Source organism: Paroedura picta, chromosome 18 (assembly GCF_049243985.1).
Source record: "Paroedura picta isolate Pp20150507F chromosome 18, Ppicta_v3.0, whole genome shotgun sequence".
Classification (NCBI taxonomy): Eukaryota; Metazoa; Chordata; class Lepidosauria; order Squamata; family Gekkonidae; genus Paroedura; species Paroedura picta.
The window spans coordinates 17,739,684-17,762,562 of NC_135386.1; the positions used below are offsets into that span (position 1 = coordinate 17,739,684).

The 22,879-nt window shown below is 46.1% G+C and overlaps 1 protein-coding gene and 1 non-coding gene across 9 annotated transcripts in view; one reads left to right on the plus strand and one right to left on the minus strand.

The window, feature by feature from the left end:
• MEGF11 (multiple EGF like domains 11) overlaps positions 1–22,879 on the minus strand; it is a 274,750-nt gene that overhangs the window by 184,825 nt on the left and 67,046 nt on the right. For all 8 annotated transcript variants that reach the window (XM_077317624.1, XM_077317627.1, XM_077317626.1 and 5 more), the window contains exons 2-3: positions 6,378–6,482; positions 2,072–2,195 (exon numbers count right to left, since the gene is read on the minus strand). In XM_077317624.1, coding sequence (XP_077173739.1) covers positions 2,072–2,187 — 116 coding nt within the window. In that variant the 5' untranslated portion in view covers positions 2,188–2,195; positions 6,378–6,482. The remainder of the gene's footprint in view (positions 1–2,071; positions 2,196–6,377; positions 6,483–22,879) is intronic.
• Positions 5,679–5,750, plus strand: TRNAA-AGC (transfer RNA alanine (anticodon AGC)). The gene has a single exon. It is a non-coding gene; the product is annotated as a tRNA-Ala (tRNA).

Sequence of the window (22,879 nt, forward strand, 5' to 3'; positions counted from 1 at the left end):
GCTGCCAATTCCAGGTTGGGAAACCCCCCAAAGATTTGGAGAGAGGAGCTTGGGGAAGGAAGAGAGCAGGGTGAGGTCTAATGTCATAGAGTCCCCCCCCCCCTCCGAAGCAGCCCTTTTCTCCAAGGGAACTGACCTCTGTAGTCAGTTCTAATTCCAGATCTCCAGGCCCCCCACCTGGAGGTTTGCAATTCCAGGAAGGAAACGGAGATGTTTTGCTCCTCTTCTTCTGCCAGTTTTCAGATTAGTGTCCCAGCCCACAGATCCTGGGAGAGCAACACACATAGGTTGGCCAGATGTGGGCTGGGAAACATCTGGAGATTTGGGGGATAGTGCCTGAAGAGGGTAGCAAACTTTACCTGGGTCCAATGCCATAGAATTTGTGTCAAAAGGCTCAAGCTACAACAAAAATAAAAATATTTATTCTATGGTGTGCATATATAAAACTGAAAACTTCGGGGTCGGAATGTCAGACGGTACAATTTACAAACTGATCCTAGTAGAGGAGCATAGCCTACAAACTACATAAAACCAGACATGCTTCAGCTGCTACAGTTTTCCTCAGTGGTGACAAATCCATTAAGTATACAGAACACACATTCGGGAAGTATTCTATATAGTTTTCACAACCAGGTGCTGTTCTCTCTTTTGCTGTGTGATTAGGCAAATAATTTTTTTTCCATCTAAGGCCACGGGTTCCTCCTCATGGTGCCTTTCCTCACACAACTTTGAGATGGAATTTCCAACAGATTCGGGTGGGTAAAACATCAACCAGTAGGTAGGAGTCAAAGAGTTCAGTTGTCAAGCTGTGATCGGCTATATGGTTGATCATATTTGTAACCACCAAGGAAGGCTGTAGAACCCAAATTGCCTCTGGCTGTATGTGAAGAAGAAGAAGAGCTGGTTTTTATAGACCACTTTTCACTCCCTGAAGGAGTCTCAAAGCAGCTTAAAATCACTTTACCTTCCTCTCCCCCATAACAGAGACCCTGGTAGGCAGGTGGGGCTGAGATAGCTCTGACAGGCCAAAACAGCACTACCAGGACTGTGGCTAGCTCAAGTTCACCCAGCTGGCTGCCCTTGGAGGAGCAGAGCATCCAGCCCAGCTCCCCAGATTAGAAGCCACTACTCTTAACCACTACACCTCCACCAAGAATGTTTCTAATGTGATCATTTGACTGGCATCCCTTCTGTGCTCACAGCTATCTCCCTTCCCACACATACCCTGTAGTGACTCAGACAGGCCTTTTAAATACACCAAACTAGGTGGAACTACCAATAATAAAAGAGGTGCTGAGGTCAGCCATTTTTTAGCCATTTTTAGCCACTTTCACTGCAGGCTCCGTGCCCCGGAGTTCCCTTCTGGGCCCACGTGGCATCCTTCAGGGACTGACACTCTCAGCTGCTGAGACCCAAGAGGATGGTCATTTGTGACTTTGTGTGCTCTTTGGGAATGTGCCAGTTAAGTGGAGAACTTGACAGACCATCAGGGCAGGACTGAAACAGCAGGGAGTGCAGCAAGAGCCAAAGCAGGGGAAAATTCAAGCTGGGACAAAGCCAAGTTAGTCTTTTGTGGGGAGAAATTAAAAAAAAACATCAATCTGTTAGCCTTCAAGGTGTCCTGACATTCTGTTTTTGTCTTTGGAGAAGCAAGGAAAAAGCAGATAAATGCCAAATCTGGGTACTCCAGTTTCCACAACACAAAAAGGATCTCCTCTCTTTCATAATGCTGAGCAGTGCCATCAAGTGCCAAGCTGAGCCAAACCCCACCCGAAAAATACCTTACTGCTTTTGGGTACTATTTAAGCCGATTACAGATTCTTTGATCTGACTGGCTATTGGTATAGCTGACTGGAATAAAAGCCTAATTTTTCTGGCTTTTATTCGGGTCTATTCCCTTGCCCGAGGTGATTTCTCTCAGGTTAGTGTATGCCAGCAAGAGACCTCTCCGCCACATGCAGATCCCGGGGCCAGTGGCTTAAACCACCAGGCAGCAGAAGCTCTCCCAGTTGGGTCTGCGTGGGGAGAGGAGATCCCTTTTGGCCAGTCATTCCTGCTCCTAACATCTTACCTTTCCCAGTGGCTGCAGACATTGGGGTCGTCGGGGTTCAAGGAGGTGGTCGTTTTCAGGAGCAAAGAGAGGGCAAGAACTTTAAGGTTCCACCACAGGAGAAGGCAGAACATCATCCTTGGTTCTAAACGGAGAACAGAACCGTGTTAAAACTTACAAGCCGATCCTTGCTGTCAATGGGGTATTTTAGCAAGCGGAGAGTCACAAATATAATCAAGTTACCTTTCCAGGCTTCATCCAGTATGGCCAGAGAATTTAAGGGTCCATTGGAAATCATAAATAACTATTTTATCTCCGTACTGCCCTTTCCTAGTGCATTCAGGGTTATTCACCACCAATTTTGAAACAGAACAACGTTCGAGTTCCATTGGCACCTTTAAAGCCAACAAAGTTTTGTTCAAGGTGTGAGCTTTTGGGTGCTGGAATAAAACTTTGTTGGTCTTAAAGTTGTCCCTGGATTCAAGCTTTGTTCTCCTACTTCAGATCAACATGGCTATCCATCTGAATTGAAGTTTAAAACAATAATATAGTAAAACATTGTAATACCATCAATAATATCAATCGAAGCCACTTCCTTTCAAAATTCCTCCCTGTGAGGGAAGAACAGAGCTTGGATTGGCTCTCTGTCTGTGGACCACTTTTCAGCAGGGAAACCCAAGGTGTTGTTCTTCCATCTTCAGCCATAGGCCTCCGGAACTGTCTGAGATCCCAGAGGGACCTGCTGTCTTCTAGCAGCATGGTCCACCAGGCCATAAAGGCCCTAGTTCTAGTTCTGGTTGAACCAGTTTTATTTCCTTGGGGCCAGGGACCCTGAGCTGATTTCGAGTGCTGGATCTTAATGCTCTTTGGAGGGTATTAATGTTGGGAAATCTGGCACTCGTAGACACGGTTGGTGGTCTTGTGCAAAGTTACAGAAATTCTGAGGCACAATTCTAATTACAGGATGGTAATTATGGAGGATGGAAATTATTTTATTTAATTCTTAGATTTTTATTCCACCTTCCCATATGGCTTAGGGCGGTTTACCTACAACATCGTGGCGTAATACATGGAACGACCTAAGCATATAACGTAGTCAGAAATAACACCAACAATAATCCAACCGTGGTTTTCATTAACATCACAAAACCCATAATGCAGCTTCAATGCCATTTTTTCATCAGCAGGTTTTACACTTACTGACAATTCCCGGCACACAAGAGGGGACTCTCTTTTCTTACAGAAAAAAAGCAAAAGTGAAATGTAAACAATGAAGACCAAAGAGAGGAGGAGCTAGAACCTGTTTACCTTGAACTACATGCAACTTTTTAAAAACCCCAAGGGATTCCTTGCCTTATTCCCATACTCCTTTGGTTAAAAGACTTCCTTGTTCTCTCTCAGAGGACGACAACTTTAAAAAGAAACTTAAAGGCACAGAAAGCCACTGGCTTCTTCTTTTCTTCCATCAAAGTTTAAGATAAAAACTTCCATTTTTTTCCTAAAGCCAACCACCAAGCCATTATAATCTCTCGCTTCCTGACCTATTGAAGAAAGAAACCTGCTCTCATTAACTTCAGCAGGGTTCGTGCATGTCATGGCAAAGCTGCTCAATCCTTAAAATATAATATGATTACTATATAACTGAAAGGATTAAATCAATGGATTCTCGGGTCTTCCACAAGACTGGAATCCATCTGACTTTCTGATGTCTTCGTTTGCCCTAAAAAGCCAAATTGGTGCTTGGCACAAGCCTGTCTCACAAACCACTTTCTGACCCGTGGCGGATCATCACGGAAAGGTGCTCTAAGAGAAGTGCAGGAGCCAATGGAGTTTGCGACGACACCCTTCTTCTGCATAGCAAACCGGGGCCACTTTTTAAATTGCACCAACCGCTCGGGGTTCCTTCCCACCTCCATGGTCTTCAGATATTTTGAGCGCAGAGCCTCTCTCTCGTCCTCTGATCTGAGTTTCTGAACTCGTGTTTGAAAAGTAAGCTTCAGAAGCATTTTATGGCTCCCAGCCTGGCTCTCCCTTGGGGAGCTGCCTGTGTTTCGACGGCTGCTTCATATTCTTAGAGGGAAGGTGTGTGCTGTAGAAGGTGCCCCTTTGATAATTTACTAACCCACAAAACGCAGGGCCAATCTAGACATTACTGCAACTGTGTGTCCGACCTGCAGATGCCGAACTTAATCGTTTCAGAGGTGATCTCAGGACACTTGAAAAAGCCACAAGAGCCCAATCCTGATAGGACCACAGTGTAGCAGGATGAGGTGTCCTTGCTCCCCCCCTCACCCCCCACCCCATTCATGCTTTTTCAAGTGCAATCTGGACTGTTTCAACACTTGGAGAGTTGTGCTGAATGCAAGAGTGACTGGTTCACATCCCACTTTTTACCTGCCTGTGCTAGCGTGTTGGAGTGGTTAATAGTGGCGGCTTCTAACCTGGCGAGCTGAGTTTGATTCCCCAGCCCTCCTCTGCATGCAGCCAGCTGGGTAACCTTTGGGCTAGTCACAGTCCTGATAGAAACTGTTCTCACAGAGCAGGTCTGTCAGAGCTATCTCTGCCCCACCTATCTCCCAGGGTGCCTGTTGTGGGGAGAGGAAGGGAAGGTGATGGTAAGCCGCTTTGGGGATCCTTCGGGTAGTGAAAAATGGGGTATAAAAACCAACTCTTCTTCTTCAACTCTAAAATGGCATGGTCACCCACTGGTCAGACTCACCCACCCACAGAAGAGACTGATTGCAATTTTAGTCTGGCCTCTTGAAGTGCTCTGGAAAGGGACAAAGGCCCGCACCCTCCATTTCCCCATTCCCTCTTCTTTCAGTCTTGCTAGTGTTTGCTTTGGTTGGAAAAAGCTTTAGCTGCCCCAATAATTTACACTCAAGACAGAGTTCTCTGCTATGTGTGGGGGGCATGCAGCAAACCCCTGGCTGGCAACATCTGGCTGCAAATCTTTCATGAAGGGTTTTTCACCAAAATAAAAAGCAGACCATTGGCAAATATCCGGGAAAGAAAGAGCAACCACTCTTTGCAGATTTTGTATCGTGCATGCCTGTTCTAAAGGGGAAAGTCTAAATCACTGCCCAGATATAAATGGCCAATGTGGGTTTTGCAAAAAGAATATCCATGCATGGGTCAGACACCACCCTAGAGAGTCCTTCACTCCCTAGACATGGGCCAACTCACTCCTCTTCAGCTTTTGCTCCTCTGGGGGAAAGGGCAGAGAGAAAAGAAGGTGTTTAGTTCTATGACAACGCATTACCTGCGATGGGCACCATGATTATCTGCACATTCTCCCCACAAAGCCCCGACGCAGTGGTTTCCTCAGAGAGCACTTTGCATAAAGAAGAACCACAGGAAAATAAATCAATGGGGCACTTAGTCAACTTCTGTTCTTTAAAAAAAATATATTAAAGGGGCTCCTGCGAAGATTAGTAGGTTAATGGAGAGAAGACATTTTCATCTCCTTTTTGATGAAACGGATGGATGGCGGTGGATGAACGGCCTGGTGTCAATGGGAATGCTAAGGTAATTACATTAATTTCATTTTTTTAAAGGAAGGTTTGATAAGTAATGGAATTAACTGAGGATAACAGGTCACACAAAGGTACCATGTGGTCTGGGAGGAGGGGCTGTGGCTCAGTGGCAGAGCATCTGCTTAGCATGCAGAAGGTCCCAGGTTCCATCCTTGGCATCTCCAATTAAAAAGGATTGGACCAGAGGACACGGAAAGACCTTTCTTTGATCAGGACCATGGAGAGCACCTGCCAGTCGAAACAGACAAGACCAGCCTTGGTGGCTCAATAGCCCAATTCAGTAGAAGGCAGCTTCATGTGTATTCGTACTCATAGAATCATAGAATCATAGAATCACAGAATCACAGAATCAAAGAGTTGGAAGGGGCCATACAGGCCATCTAGTCCATCCCCCTGCTCAACGCAGGATCAGCCCTAAGCACTGAATTGGGAGTGGCTGTGACTCAATGGCAGAGTATCAGCTTGGCAAGCAGAAGGTCCCGGGTTCAAGTGTGGCCCAATCGGTGGATACCTAAATCTGTGGGTCAGTCAGTGCCACACTGACTATAAACCGGTTTTTCTGCAGACTTCTGGGCCTGCCATGTTTAAAGAAAATCTGAGAGCTCTGTGGAGCCTGAGAGTGGCTGCAGTGACAAGACCCAGTGGTGGCAAAGTCCACGAGCCACTCCCAGCTAAGAAGTTCAGAACTTATTCCCACATTTTTCAAGGATGGAATCAGCATTCTTCCTCTGTCCAAAAGGAGCCCCAAATAGAGGTAAGTTTTTGGCCTGCATAAACACTGGATTTCTCACCTCAGTGCGTTATAATCCCACACGGCTACGGACAGGTGACATTTAGCGTCTTCATTTGGCAGGGGAGGAACTCCGACCTCAGGCTTTTCCGACGTTCTTCCAAAGCTGTAAAAAAGACAAGAGGCAATCATCACATAAAAGAAAGCAAGGGGGAGGCATTGGGGCGGATAAAGAAGAGGACGCCCTACGAATACATCCTCATACATTGAAAGAGGAAATCAATACGTGGCGGATTCAGCGCAAGGGCAGAGAACACGCTCGGCAGTTTTATGCAGAGAGGCTGCCCACTCAAGCAAGAGAGCACACTTCTCAAATGTGAGAACCCATTTAGCATCTCTTAGGGCATTCCAGTCTCATCATAAACATAAAAGAGATTAGATAAGGAGCTGAAAATAAAGGGGGGATTAAAACAAAGGGAGATCAAGAACGGGGTTGTTAAGCTTTTTCAAAGAGGCAGCTTCACATCGCAGGAAGAGAAAAGACGCGTTTTGGATAAGGGTGACAGCAGGGAGAAAGAAGCCCATTCAGAATGCCAACCAGACACTGGGTCAATGTTTGGGGGGACGTTCACACGTACTAAATAATGCACTTTTGATCCACTTTCGATGCACCGCAACTGGGTTTTACTGTAGGAAATGGCGAGATCCCCCTGCAAGCGGTTGCTGAAGTGGGCAGCACGTGTGGAAGTGCCCTTTGTTTCCAAGCTGGGAACCCCCAGTGGGTCTATCAGGTCCACTCCGGCAAATGAATGCAAAATGCATAAAGCAAAGGGGACTGTCGCTTATTCTCCAATGAGAAGTCCTTCCACCTTCCAGCCCGCAACATCTCGGAAAAATAGTTCCGGTTGAAGAAACTGCGGCTTGTTTGAATGAATGCAGGGATTTTAAGCAAGACAGTAGGTAGCCAGTGTGGGGTAGTGGTTAGAGGAGGCTTTCTCAACCGGGGTTTTGTGAAACCCTGGAGTTTCTTGACAGCCCTGGAAGGGTTTCCCGAATGGATGGGAGTTAATTCAATTTATTTATTTTTAAACTTGTTAAACATTTATTGTGATAGGACCATATATAGTAATGTCGACCCCCCCAAAAAAAATGGCCAATGATGGGCCTGGAAGGGGTGGGAAGGGGAGGGACACTGGGTGGGCATGTCCACAGCTCTGCTTCCCAACCACATTCATACCACTTCTGGGGGTTCTGAAAGTCTGAAGACTGTGTCAAAAGGTTCTCAATGATTTTTTTTTAAGTTGAGAAAGGCCCAGTTAGTGGGTCGGACCAGGACCTGGAAGACCTGAGTTCAAATCCCCACTTGGCCATTTGGTGGGGGACCTTGGGCTAGTCACACTCTCTGCCAGCCTGACCCACCTGACGAGGTTGCTGTAAGGATAAAACAGAGGCAAGGAAAATGAGGCACACAACTTTGGGGTCCCCTTGAGGGGAAAGATGGGGTATAAATGATGTAGAATTAAAAAGCTTTTAAAAACCTGCCCTTCTTTCCAGTCCAGCATCTCAAACACGGCCTATTGTGATCCCTGTTCTGGTTTTAGGAAGCTATAAGGAACAGAGAAGTAAGAAGAGCAAGTAGGCACAATTGGAGGGAATGATTAAAGCCGGCTCTCACTGAATCCATGGCTCCATCCTCCAATCCCCCAGCGGTCACAACTCAGGCCTCCTTCAGCAAGTGACCCATGCTGCTTCTTACACCAAAATGTCACAGGATACGGTGGGAATACAGAAGCCTGGAGGCCGTCAGTAAAGACGCCGCATTATAAACCCAAATTAATATTTTCTCTAGGCTGACTTTTAATGCTAATTAATTCATTCTGCTCTCTCCAGGAGAATTCCCAAGATCGTAATCTAAATCAGAAAGAAAGTTTTGCATGCTAAAGACTCAAATAGCCACCCATTTTAATGACACATAGTCCCCGCCTTCCAAATTATTTTTCACAGCAGTGGCCAGGAAACAGGAGAAGGGTTACGACAGAAGCCCCAGAGCTACCCACAAAAAATATAAGGCAGAGACAGCCAATCACAGCGGAGCTTATTGTTGGCCAATCCAAGCCATGGACCGGCATCCGAGCAAATATTTAAGTTCAGTTTACTTGAATAGTCTTATGGCTGTGGGAAAGACCCAGATTGTTAAGAGAAACGCTCTGTGTATGCCCCAGAGGCAACCATTCTGGTGCACAAAAAGAAAGGTCCAATTCTGGAGCCAACAGTCAAAGTGAAGAGAAAAATGTCAACTCTCTTTTCCAAACATGGCCATCTAATTCTCCAAGCAGAATGGTCACAGAGAGGTTAGGACACCAATTGCTGGCCATTGTCAAACTGCTTCTGTACTGTTTTAGTAAGGGGTGGCTAATGGTTTCTTCCTGTCATTTCAGGCAGACCTGTTTCAGTAAGCAGCTGCTAGCAGAATTTATTTACCTGTTCATACAAACCCGCTCACGTCGGATTAATAAAGGGAGCCAAGGCATCTCAACAGTGCCACTATAACTAAAGAGTTATATCGGTTTAATGCTACAGTGCTCAACTTAGAACGTTTAAAAAAAAACAGCCCAAACTCCTAGAAAGATCATGCAGCATAAAAGGGGCTTTTGGGGGGGAATCGGCGCTATTTGAAATTACAGAGTGCTTCAGGGATGGCTCATTAATAAAGGAAATTTTCTGTATGAACCCACCCGCCCCCAAACCCTCTCCCCTGTATCGCTTTATTCAAAATTGGTTCGACAACATCCGGTTCAGAACGATAATGTGAAAATATTCACTGTTTAATTAGAACGATAACATGAAGATATTCACTGTTTAATTTTACATAAATTTCTCCCTTCCTCCCCCTCCGCTTTCATCCAACCTTTTAATTATCCATTGTTTATTTCAGAGGTGAGCCCCCCCCCCATGGGAGGTTATAAAGCACCTGGCTTACAGGGACAGGGCTGGGTGGAGATGATCCCTCTTTGAGACTCATGGGCCGAGCCCATGTAATTAAGATATCAAACGTGACCGTCCCAAAATGTATTCAAGAAGCCGCCAGGGCACTTGGCGGCAGACCTGCATTCTGTAACAAGATGTGGGAAATAATATCGACCCCAAGAGAACTGAAAGTCAGAATTAGGTAGCAGTTAAGAGAGCTGGACTAGGATCTGAAGACCCAGGTTCGAATCCCCACTCTGCCAGCTGAGAACCCTGAAAGTGATGGAGCTTATTCCTGGAGAACACTTCTTGCTAGCAGAGAGGCAGGTTGAATGTTGGCTACCTCTGCAGGGCATCAAAGGCTCCTCCATATGGAGGAGGAGGGGGGAATATTTTAGCTGCAGCTTATGCCCCAAAGGAAGAAAATAGGCTCCCAATATTCCATACCGATTCTCTTAAATAGTCCTACTTCCCTCCAAAGAGATCCGACTTTAAAACAAAGCAGGTGAGTTACGCAGCAAGTCTGTTGGCATGAGATCCGCCTTGTCCTGTTTAGGGCTGCCGCCCTCTTGATTTCGTGGGTCCCACATGCATGCCTTCTGAGGACACCTTCCAACTTCTTACCTTACGAACATGTACCTTTTTCTGGTGTACCACGACCCCTTTCTCTAAACCGTTCCCCAAGGCCCCTTCCTACCTAGTGTGCTACTTTTTTGAAGTGTCCCTCCAGGGGATTGCATGCAGAGTTTTGTTTGCAAGCAGCTGTGCTGCACAGAAGTCGTACCAGGTCACTATCAATTCCTTCTGCAGGCTCACTTGGATTTAATTACGTCCATCCAGGGAGGGTCCCTGAGCCATCTTCGATCTCCAAGGGGCAACTTTTAGCATCTGCTAGGCAGCCTGGAATGCCATCTGGGTTGTGAAGCAGAAGGCCAAGTGCTTGGCACGCTACGGCTGTCTCCTCCTACCAGCGACTCGCTTTCCTTCCCACCCACATAAAGGTAGGTAGAAGGTGAGAGGAAGGATCAGTTCCCCCGCAGCTGGCTTCCCAACTGCTTTCAAACTTACCAGCTGTTGGATGCAACAGCAAAGCTCTTCCCAGATTGTGCCTCTGCAAGAAGAAGTTGCATCCTTCAACACTGCCCCCATCTAAGGATCTCCCCGCAATGTAGCAGGAGGGGCCGGCAGCGAGGGAGAGACTGGCAAGGGATACTGATCAGATTTGCATTTTGAAAGGGTTGACTTCCCTTTTCCACACTAAGATCTGCTTCCTCAGGCCCAGGCCTCCTCATTTGCCCCACAGAAAAGGAAGCCCCAGAAAACCTGTTTTCATTGTTTAAAACAGAGAATAACAGGGTCTAATTCAGGCCTGCCCAATGATGAAATATATGTAATCGGGTTTTTCCCTGTGCCCGCCATTTTGAGTGGTTTGGGAACACCCCTTTCCTCATTGCTGTCCTCCCTCTCCCTCCCTCTGTTCCAAAAATCCTTTAAAAAAATTTTAAGGGGGTGATCGCATTACAAAGTTTTTTAAAAAGCAGTTTTGCAGTCTTGCGCTGCAGTGTTATAACCCATGTTTTTTTTTTTTAATTACATTCTGGACACTTTGGGGGGAAAGAATTCTGCAAATAGCTCATCATAAACCCTGCCAAGTTCCCCATTACCAGTAGCCAAACACATGTTATCTTTCAAACAAAACAAGCCTCCAATTGCTAGATAAAAGAGGGGTTCATTTCTTTTACACCCAGTTGCAAATAACCCAGCAACATTATCTGGCTGGCCATTTTGAAACCGGGATGCTAGATCCACCAAGCCCAGCCGTGGTCTGACCCAGCAAGGCAATTTAATGTTTTGTATTTCCACAACCCCCTGGAATCCCCAATGTGCAACCATGAAGAGAACCAGCCCTCTGCCAGCATTCAAGGGGGGTCTCTACGCCACTTTCTCCTCAGCACATAAAGCACCTTACAGAGACATTCAGGAAGACGGTGAGATTCGATACAAACAACAAACCATCAATTAGCTTAATGGAATTACGCCGCCAGCAACTAGGCCGTGGCAAACACTAAATTAAGAGCCAGAAGCCGGTTGGGAAACAGGCACACAAAATGCACTTTGTCACATCCCACCCGTCTCGGTATGCGCTCTCCCAATACGAGCACCGTTTTTTTCTGGGGTGGTTTCTATGGGAAAAGCGGGCATGCACACAAAAGCTCATCCTCAGAATAAAACTTTGTTGGACTTAAAAGGTTTTCCCTGGTCTCCAACTTTGTTCTGCTGCTTCAAACCAACAGAGTTACACCTCAGCCTATCCAAAGAAGTGTGCATGCACCTGAAAGCTTATATATATACATATTTCTCAAAGAAAACTTTAGTTGGTCTGAACAGGCATCCCTGGCCTCAAACTTTGTGCTTTTATTTGTTCTCATAATTTCTACAAAGGACTCAAGGTGGACTCCACAGAGGACTCCACAAATCAACCAAATGGGAGACCCCATAGCCAATGCATTAACATACCTGCCTACGTACCTACCCCATGCCTCTCCTGGTATCCAGAACCACCAGAGGGAACTGAAACACAGCAGAAATGCTAACATGACCCGTTTGGTGGTACAGAAATGACACATAGAGGGCCCTACTTCCAATAAGATAGACACAGCAGTAAAGACCACTGTCAGGCCCAGCAGCTGCCATTCCTCCTCTTGAGGAGTCATGTGTCTTGTGTCTAACTGGGCCCTTGCAGCCCTCTTAGCAGCTTCAAGGCCAAAGTGGCTCCACCTGGGACCTGAAGAGGGGAGCAATCAGGGCTGCTGAGGTAATTTTCTAGAAGGTTCCAGCCAGGATGCATTCGGATTGATTCACTATTCTTCCCTGTTCCGTGGGGGGGGGCCAAAAATTATAATTGGCCTAAGAATTTAGAGCTAACACCAGGGAAATGAACTTGAGTCTATACAGAGTGGAACACAATAATAAAAATATAATACTGGTATTAATTAATCAAGTTAAGGCTTTTAGCATAGCCTCAATAAAACCAGTGCCTACATGCATACTAATGCTGCACCTGACTGGACGTGTTTCAGTGTTACTGCCTTTATCCATGCTCAGACACCAAATAAAACCAGCATACTATATATATATATTTATATATATATTGTTATCGCCAGTTGGCTCCCTGACCTAAAAAGATGTATTCAGGAAACTATGGACCTATAGCCAATTCTGTGGTCCAGAAGGCCAGAAAACACTATTGTTTTAGGCAAATGATACGTGGTATTTCAAGCCAAATGAATTCAAATTTTAAACTTTGATTATATTTTAGCATTTTGTTATACTGCATATGACTGTATTATTTTTTTACATGTGTGAACCTCTCTGAGCCTTAGGGGAAGGGCAACACATAAATAAGTAAACTTATTATTCTATGATTCTATGATTCTAAGTAAATAATAAAATAAGTAAATAAGTAAATAACTAAATAAGTAACAAGATAGTTTTGCAAAAGAGAAGGGCCCAGGCCACGAAAGGCTTTGCATCGGATTTGGCTAACTTAGGGGTCCCCAGCCTTTTTGAGCTTGCACAGTGGAGTGGGTGCAGCCACAAAATGGCTGCTGCAGGAAGTGGAACCAAACAAAATGGCTGCCAGTGGAGGCGTGATCAATCACAAAATGCCTAAGAGTGAGGTCATGCATATTCCTAAGACTCTCTTTTCAATATTTCTGGCGGAAGCTCTCTTTAACACAATGCCTTTCAGAACCCCTGCTAGGCACAAGCCCTCCCTGGTCCCACCCACTTTCCAAAAATACTTGAAGGGTGCACAGAAAGGCATTGGCAGACACCACAGCACCCACAAGCGGCATGTTAAGGATACCTAGGCCATGGGGTCAAGTCCTGTCATCTTTCCTTGGTGGATAATTCCACAATTCATCAGTTCTATAGCCCTTATGGCTCAAACATCCGCAGGTTCATACACACACACAAACATATATATACATAGACGATTCCTTCAAGGCAGAGATAGAGCATTCTTGCCCAGATCTCTGCTTCTCTCTTCTAACCAGCAGGGGGGAAGTCATGCAAAGGAAGTACAAGAATATCGGCTAAATTTATTTTGGTTGCCAACTCTGGGTTGGGAAATCCTGGAGATTTGGGGGTAGATTTTGTGGAGGGCAGTGTTGGGAATGGGAGGAACTTCAGTGGGGCACAAGAAGTCCAGCTTCCAAAGGTGCCACTTGCTCCAGGGGACTGATCTCTGTTATCTGGCAATCTATAGCGGTGCTGGGAGATCTCCAGGCACCCCTGGAGAGAGGGAGTCATAAAACTCTGCTTTCCTCAGCAAGGAAGTCAGATATTTTTAAAAGCAGGCCTCTCTCACAGCTTAGAAGAATGGGAAAATAAGTTTGCTGATTATGCAGGAATTGTGAAATTAGCAACCTATTTACGAAACTGTTCAGTTTTGAAATTTGAGGAGAGATGGAAGGTTTATTATGCAATAGGAAGACAAACTTAGAACAAACAGTTTTAAAACTGTTACAATGTATTGTAACATATGTAAAAGTATTGTGATGCAGAAGCAGAATGAGAATATAAATGTAGGAAGATGTGGATCCAGAGCAGAAATATCCTCTGCCTTTTAATGAGATATATCACAGATTTTCTTCTGGAACATTGATATATTATTGTTAAAAGCTACACTGAGTAGGTGGAGGTGGCAAGAAATATGCAATAACATATAATAATGCCAAACGTGTGGTAAAGATGAAATCAATAATGTAGACGTAAGACCGATTAGTTGTGGAATCTGAAATTTAAAACATTGAATATAAATGAGCCCCAAGAGAGGGGGGTATAATTGTATTTTATGGATAGTGTTTTGAAAACTATGATGAGGGCTGTCTCAGGGAGAAACATTATTTTTTCACACATCTTGTGTTGTGTAATTCTTTTTATATGAATAAATATGATATGCAGCCTTTGCTCTTCTCAGTATGGCTTTCGTATCTTTGCTTTCTAAAAAATAAAAAGAGGCAGAGAGCACACAAGCATTACCTGTAAAGAGAAGTTATTTGCACATGGCAGTATTTTCCGCCCACCAACAAAAGTCCAGTAGCAAGCTTGAGAGGTATCTGGGCATGACAAATTCCCCCTCCTTGCCGGGAGCGAAGCCAAGCCAAGTGGAAAGCCAGGTTATCGGTGACAGATGGAAAACTGGAGATCGAGTGCTAAGAGGTAATGAACAAACCTCCTTTGTCGGGGCACTGTGATCAACCTCAACGTTCTGGCGGCTTCTCGCCTCCTTACCTGGGTGCAGAGCGCAGGGATGTGGTGTCATGGATCTGTGCAGCTAATTAGAGACATGCACCCTTTCAAAATAGATCTTTTATGTTCTCAAGTAAAGCAATGGGGGGAGGAGAGGGACAGGTTTTGCAATTATGTCATTGATCTGCGCCCCTTTCCCACTTCACTGGGAACACTTTCTTCTCCAGCTACACCGAGATCATTCTCACCCTCCCAAAGTGTCATCCAGTCAACGCTGTGTTTTTTCCACATCAACTCCTCACCACAACCACCACCCCTAAGCCTAAAAGGCTCCCAGGGAAAAAGAACTTTAGTTAAAAGAAAAATAACTTTCAGAATCTGGGAAAGTACACTGAACTTAGGAATTTCAGCTTCCAAGGGCTGAAGGGAGCTCTGGGAGAAGCAGTAGAGGAGCCATCTGCTAATTAAAAGGAACAACTGAAATCATGTATTTCTGCTCCTCTACTGTACCCTGCCTACAGATCTGGAGTTTTTCCCCTGCAAAGCCGTTCAAAAAAAAATCAGAAATGAAACAAAAAAACAACAACCCTAAACCCAAATCTCTTGCCTCTTTCATGTAGCACCATGGCTTTTTTTCTTCTCCAGGTTTCAAAGTCCATTAAAACAGCACCTTCTGAAAGCAGATCTTCAATTAGCCCCCAAAGTGATTTATGTAAGAGAAAGGGGGGGGGAGACCGGCAGCAGCGATTCATGTTCAAAGTACCCCCAGCAGATTCTCTGAAGTCCAGTTTGCATCACTTATAATTAAAGTTTCCAAACTAATAAAAAAAAACCTTCGTAATTAGGAAGCGTGCACTTACGCCTCAAATTCCAGCTACAGCCACCATTGACTTTGATCTGCATATGTTGACTGATCATTAACGACATATAATGTTAATTAACTAGAACACATGTGGATGAAAAGGTCTATGGAGAATGAGCTAATTACGCTTCCCTTTTCTTTAAAAAAATCTAATTTAGGAAACCTTTTAAACTATTGTTTAAGAAACTGATACAGCAAGTAGCTGCAATTCTGCAAGAAACCATTCCAGTGGGACTCCCTCTCCCCCCCCCCCCTTTTCGGAAGGAAATTAATCTGTTGGGATATGTGGGGAACAAGCTGTGCCAGATACACCTAGTCTAGCAGAAGGGCAGAGACTTGACTAGTAAGTGGTTCGACAAGTTAAGAGGATCCACTGATCCATTTAGATATCTCCTGGTGATTTAATTTCTTAGTACAAATGATGTTTAATGCCAGACAGATCACGATATCCAAAACTCCACATTACATGGACATTTGCCAGTGACTGACATGGGCTAAGATGTCTTCACACCCCATAGAATTATGTACCCAATCCAATGGTGTGGGAGGATTTGAACTCACATCTCCTGGGCCATCAGTAAACACTTGGGGAAAGACTGCATGAGATAAATCCTGGGAAACCAGCACATTTTCAAGAGAAATGGCAGCTCTTAGTGCTGAACTCAGACAGAGTTTACCAATGTGGGGTGCGATCGAAAGCCATTTCAGGACTCCTTTGGGTGGTGAAAAGCAGGGTATAAAACTCAACTCTTCTTCTTCTTGGGCGGCATCAAAGCTTCTGCTGCAGGATCCGCTGCCAGCTAATAAATAAATAAGTGTTCCCTGCCAAAGAGGCATCAGCCTGGAGTGTATCTTTGTACGTCCTGCATTATGAAATCATGAAGAAAGTTATTTTGATAGAGTAGCTCCATGTAGAGGGCTTCCCTAACCTAGATGGATTCTCAAAAGCGTGTCATCTACTACTGCTAACATTGCCTGTCTCTCGGACAACGTTATGAATCCATATTTGAGTCTGTACTTCAGCCTCTGAACGCCCCCCCTCCCCCAAACACCCTCTGGCCAAACAAATGGGTTGTCAAAAACAGAGGGCATCAGCTCATCTTCACTGCTGACAAAGCCCACTATGGAATTGTTTAACGTGTCATGGCCCTTTTTAACCTTTTGACTGTGGAGGAGCCCCTGAAATATTTTTTCAGGCTTTGGGGAGCCCCGGAAGTGTTGCCAGCTGGCCACGCCCCCCTGCCACACACCCCGAAAGTGACACATCACTGGAAGTGGCATCACCCCTCCAGGTTAATAAAACAATTTTAATCTTTTAAGTGCCCTGCTGCTTGAGTCTCTTTGCATACTTCAGCTCTGCCAATGGTTCCCTGCAGCAATATATAAAGAAGACTTGGAGTCATCAGAGATCCCTGGTTCAATTCTTGAGAAAGACTGATCTTATGGTTAAGAACAGAGGACTCTAATCTGGAGAATGGGGGTTGATTCTCTGCTCCTCTTCCACATGATGCCTTCTGGGTGACGCCAGGGCAGTCAGAGTTCCTCTCAGAGCTCTCTCAGCCCCACCAACCTCACAATATGCCTGTTGTGGGGAGAGGAAGGGAAAGGCAATTGTAAGCCACTTGGAAACTCAGTAGGGGAGAGGAAACGGGGCATAGAAACCGACTCTTCTTCTGGAGCAAGGCAATACTTCTATACTTCCCTGCACCCAGCAAATCAGACCAGCCAACGGAAATTGTGCCAAAAGAAACACCAGACCAGCAGGGGTAGCGATAAGAGATGGCCGGCACCACTTACAAGCCCCGGCTACGGCTGAAACAGGAGAGGAAAGGGGTGTGGGCAGGAGGGAAACGGGGGACACATTTGAAGTCCGCAGCAGCTTTACACCTTAATAAAAGGAAGCACAATATCATAACTGTTACAGCAATTTTCCGCACCAGTGACCTAATACTCAGAAGGCTGCATATTTCCCCACATAAGTGATTCCATATTGCCTACCTGTTCTGCTCCGGAGCATATATTCCAAGACAAGTTCAATACACACAAAGAAACGAGACAGACGACAATGCCGGAGGTTGCCTGCAAAGGATCACAGGTGTATCCATTTGTGGCGCCTGGGTGCTCTGCATTCTGGGAAGTACCGTTCAAGCCACACCTGATATATGGCCATCCCACAGGGCTTCCAAGGGAAGAGGCCTTCAGAGGTGGTTTTGCCCTGGCCTGCCTCTGCCAAGCAACCCTGCACCTCCTTGGTGGTCTTCCTTCCAAATGTTAACCAGGGCCAACCCTCCTTAGCTTCTGACATCTTGCCAGATCAGGCAAGCTGGGGCCCACTAGGGCAGGGCAGGTACTTCTACAGAAGAAAAAGAAGAAGAGTTGGCTTTTATACCCCACTTTCCTCTACCAACCAGGAGAAACACCCACATATCCCAGCCGGCTCAAATTCTCATTTCGGTCCCTGTAAACATCTGGGCTGTAACTCATCCCCAATTTTCACGGCTACCTTAATGTTAAAGCTGCCTCTGACTCCACATCATAAAGAAGGAGTTATTAACTTTAATTTGCTAAGGCCGTATTTCTCTCTTTTGCATGAGAGGATAAATCTCGGGCATCCGTTACCGGCCGGTGCCCCAGAAACGTTAGCGCAAGAAGATAATATTTCCACGCTACCAACGCTTCTGACAGAACTTAAGTGCTTGAGTCTGCTCCCTGCGGTACTTTGCTCATGGTGCTGAGGCTTCACCAAAACGTCTACTGATGCACCACTCATAACCCTGCAGTGCAACACCACCTGTACCCCTCTCACGTTGACAGTCAACCCTGAATCACAGACTCACACAGAGCTGGAAGAGGCCACCAAGGGCCATTCAGTCCAGCCCCTCACGTTCTTGGGCACTTAAAATCACACTCTCCTGACAGGTGCTCATCCAAGCTCCTCCTAAGAACTTCCAACAAAGGAAACTTCTCCACCCTTATACTAATATAAAAAAAAAAATTTTAATTGAAACATAAGTACAATTTGCCAGGTGCCCCCAGATGTCCCTCCAAAAGTGGGACAATCTGCTCACCTTACTTTATATCCAAATTTTCACTACCCGAAGGAGTCTCAAAACATCTTACTAACGCCTTTCCCTCCCTCTCCTCACAACAGACACCCTGTGAGGTAGGTGGGGCTGAGAGAGCTCTAAGAGAACTGCTCTGCAAGAACAGCCCTAAGAGAATTGTAATGAGCCCAAGTTCACCCAGCTGGCTGCCTGTGGAAGAGCAGGGAATCAAACCCGGCTATCCAGATTAGAGGCAGCTGCTCTTAACCACTGCAACAAGCTGGCTCACAAAAGGAACCTTCGCCAAGTTCTGAAAACATTGGAAGAGTATTAGTGTTGCTGCACCCGGTTGTGGTGAAATGTAGAGAGAGACCGTAGGCCTGAGGCCCTCGCATAAAAAATCTAAACAGACCTACTTCTAGCTGGGAATGACCCCATTTCCCCCATGAGCACTACCTAATATTATGGTTGGCTTGGCTTGTGAGAGCACCTCTACTGCCCATTTCAGCCGAGGCTGCCGATCCCTTCGTACCATTTCGTCACGGTTCTGAACACGAATCCATTTAAATATCTTGCATGCCTCAGTTCGTCTTGGAAGCTAAGTGGTGGTGCAATAAAAGAAAATGAAGGGAAGGGGCTTCTGCCTGAAGCCCACAGGCTGCCACAGACCGCCTGCCCTGAAACGGAGAGGCCAAGCTTGTCAGCTGCCGGAAGCTAAACTGGGCTGGCTCTGTTGAGCACTGGGGTGGGAGGACGCCAAGGCAGGGCAGGGCTCCCTGTCCGGAGGCAGGCAATGGCAAAGTTTTGTCCGCCCCTTGTCCTGAAAAGCCTTTGAGGTTGATAAAGAGCCAACCATGAAACAGTCCAGCAACCACAGCGTGCTTGGTGACCACAGGGGACTGCTCCTTGAGGGAGGTCTTTGAGGTGGTGGCGACAGAGGGGAGCAGCCCAATGAATCCTCACACGGCACAGTGAAGCCACACATTTCCGAGATGGAGAGGTTGACGAGCGAAGGACGAGTCTCCGTGGACAAAGAGCAGCCAGGGAAAGACCTTCAGATCCCCGTTCTGGGCACCACGAAACATGGATTCAATGGTCCGTCTATTATTATGACACAAATTCTTCATTGTTTGTACAGAGGAAGGAATCAACACGACAATATCGGCTGTGACGACGCACGTCCGCAAGAGCACCCAACTAATTGCATCTTAAAACACGATAGCTAATTGGGAAGCAATAAATATTTTTAAAGGCTTAAGAATAAGCCAATTAATTAGGAAATTAGTTTCACAGCCCATGGAGAGAGAGTTGTCAATTTGAGAGGCCGCGCTCCTTCAACAGCGTACTTCAGTGCATCTACACAACACTTAACTCGCACAACTGCTTCGCTGCCTCCCATTAATTCTCACTTCCGATCCGGTTTCACACATGGGGAATAAAAGGGAATGGGGGGAGGGACCCGCCAGAGGCAGGATTCTGCGGCAGAGGAAGTCCTAGAATTCAGATCATTTCAATCACCGTGTATTTTCCTTGGTCTACTCCTCAAGGCTCAGGACCAAGCGACCTGACTGAGCCACCTGACTTATGCCCTTAAGAATCTCCCTGGCCACCACAATGAACTTCAGAAGCCCCACTTCAGGTGTCCCCACCTGCTCAGGTGAGGCAGGAGAGGGCTTCCTCAGTCCTGGCACCAAACCTCTGGAATTCTCCCCCCAGGCAGGTTTGTCTGTCCCCAAGCAAGCCTGGTGTCCTGGTTAAGAGCAGCAGCCTCTAATCTGGAGAGCTAGGCTTCATTGCTTGCTCATCTTCCATGTGCAGGCAGCAGACAGTTCTGTGAGAGCTCCCTCAGCCCCACCTACCTCACAGAGTGTCTGTTGTGAGGAGTGGAAGGCAAGGCAATTGTAAGCCGCTTTGACACTCCTCCAGGCATTAAAAACCAACTCATCTTCTGTTGCCATCTTCCACTCGCAGGAGAAGTCTTTTTAGTTTCCTTTAGCACTCCCTGAGAGACCCCTGCCTCCTGTCCAGTGTTCTCATTGCTGTCTTTATGTCTTTGTGGGCATTTCAGCTGTTTTCAAATTGATTTTAATGGTTCTTAACACACAAGTTACATTTGGTTGGCCTTAAAGGTGCCACTGGGCTTGAATCTTGTTCTATGGCTTCAGGCCAACACGGCCGCCCACCTGAATCTATCATTTTATTAAGTATGTTTTAATTTGTTAGCCACCTTGGCAGCCCTTAGGGCGGAAGAAAGGTAGGGTATAAATTTCGTAAAAACAGCTCACAGATCCCCAAAGAGTTGTCTCCGCCATCTGTTACTCTTTTATTGTCCCTCTGGGAAGACTTCCCAGGCATGCCTTCCCTGCGTGATCAAATTGATGTCAGGCTATTGACCGTAAGGGGAACCCGGAGTCCCCAGAAGCGTGCCGGTATACACAACGCTCCTGGTTAGAGAAACGCACTGGGAGGAAAGGCCTGCATGCCGCTCGTTCCTGCTCACAAGAGACTGCCGTTCTATGTACCACAGCATGTCAGAGCTTGTACACATCCGTTGCGCTGGTGAAGGGAACAGCCAGCAGGGAATTTGGTAAAACCATTAAACTGTTGTTGTGTGCGAGACCAGCCAGCGCCAAAAGCCGCATTCACTCCCTCCCTCCCTCCTCCGCGCGAGAAAGCAAGAGAGAGAGAGGCTGCATTTAAAGCCTTTGCCTTTCAAATATTCACCCCCATTTTTCCATATTTAAAAGGAGCATCCTTGGAAAGCACAGTTCATTTACTAGATTGTTATCTGGCCTCCCAGCCATGACGGTCCTTAGAGCAGCTGCCATTTTTAAAAAGAGGGTGGGGGTTGGATGACATGGACTCGTTCTCTTTCCTCTAGCGTTGTTCCCCCGTAACAGCAGCCTTCTACGTTGGCAGAAGGTTCTGTGCACTACAAGAGAACGCTCCCGAGCAGAACTGAACCCCATTTTATTTGCTTCTTCATTTATTTGTATCTCACTTTTCAGTTCAGAACACTCAAGGGTTACAAACAAACATGAAACTCAGTACTGGAGCACAGACATAAAACAATCAGCTACGCGCCGGTTTTACAGGAGTGGCAGGATACAAGTTGAATCATAATCAGAAGAATTAATGAAACAGGACCGGCGTTCTAGTATGTTTGCTTGTTTTACAGACACATGAGCTAGCCTGTGCTTAATTCTTCCCCTCCCCACACAATGCCCCAAACTCAAGTGCCATCTACCTGTGGGGCCAGCACTCCAGAAGCCCTGGAGTTGTAGTTTCTGGGTTATCTTCAAGGGCAGCCTCATGTAGAACACATTACACTAATCTAGTCTGCCTTCCCAACTAGCGATACATCTGTCTCATGTGGATGTCCCCTCAGTTGGTCCTGCCTTAGCCCCCTGACCATAGCCTCAAAGCACCGATTCTGAACCAAGATGGACACATCCGGAGGCCAATGAACTAGAGAGCCGGGAGTAATCTCATTCAGCAGCTCTATAGATGGGTGAGAGAAACTTGGGATATCCCACACAAATTCCAGCCCATTGATATGGTACCTCTGGTGGGGACTATGTATCTATGTATCTGTCACTGGCAGTCTTCAAGCAAAGGTTGGATACACACTTTTCTTGGATGCTTTAGGATGCTCTGGGCTGATCCTGCGTAGAGCAGGGGGTTGGACAAGATGGCCTGTATGGCCCCTTCCAACTCTATGATTCTATGATTCTATGATTCATAAAACCATCAAAGGGCAGGGATTTCCCGCAGGAAGCTGCAATAGTATTAAAGAGAGAAGAAGAGCTGGGTTTTTTTGTACCCTGCTTTTTACTCCCCAAGGAATCTGAGTGGTAGGTGAGGCTGAGAGAGCTCTGAGAGAACTGTGACTGGTCCAAGGTCCCCTAGCTGGCAGCATACAGAGGAGTGGGGAATCAAATCTGGCTTTCCAGGTTAGAGGCTTTTAATCACTACTACAAGCAGAAACACAAAATATCACAGGTAAGCACTGTCCAAGGTTTGTATTTTGGCTCTTAACGAGTACGCCAAGCTGGCTCTCAAGTACCCTACCTCACAGGGTCATTGTGAGAATAAAGCAGAGCAGAAGAGAATGATGAGAAAAGCAAGGGATGTATACAATGAATGAAATAAATGAAACAAACACAAGAGAACAGCTGTAACAAGACTGTGACTAGCCCAAAGTCACCCAGCTGGCTGCATGTGGGGGAGGCGTGGGGAATCGAACCTGGTCCACCACCCAGTTGGCTCCTTCCTCCTAGAAATAAAGATAGAATTTCAGCATGGAGGAAAGGAAAGGAAAGGAAAGGAAAGGAAAGGAAAGGAAAGGAAAGGAAAGGAAAGGAAAGGAAAGGAAAGGAAAGGAAAGGAAAGCCCACTCTCTTCATGATGGACTCCCAGTGCCGTGCCTCGTCG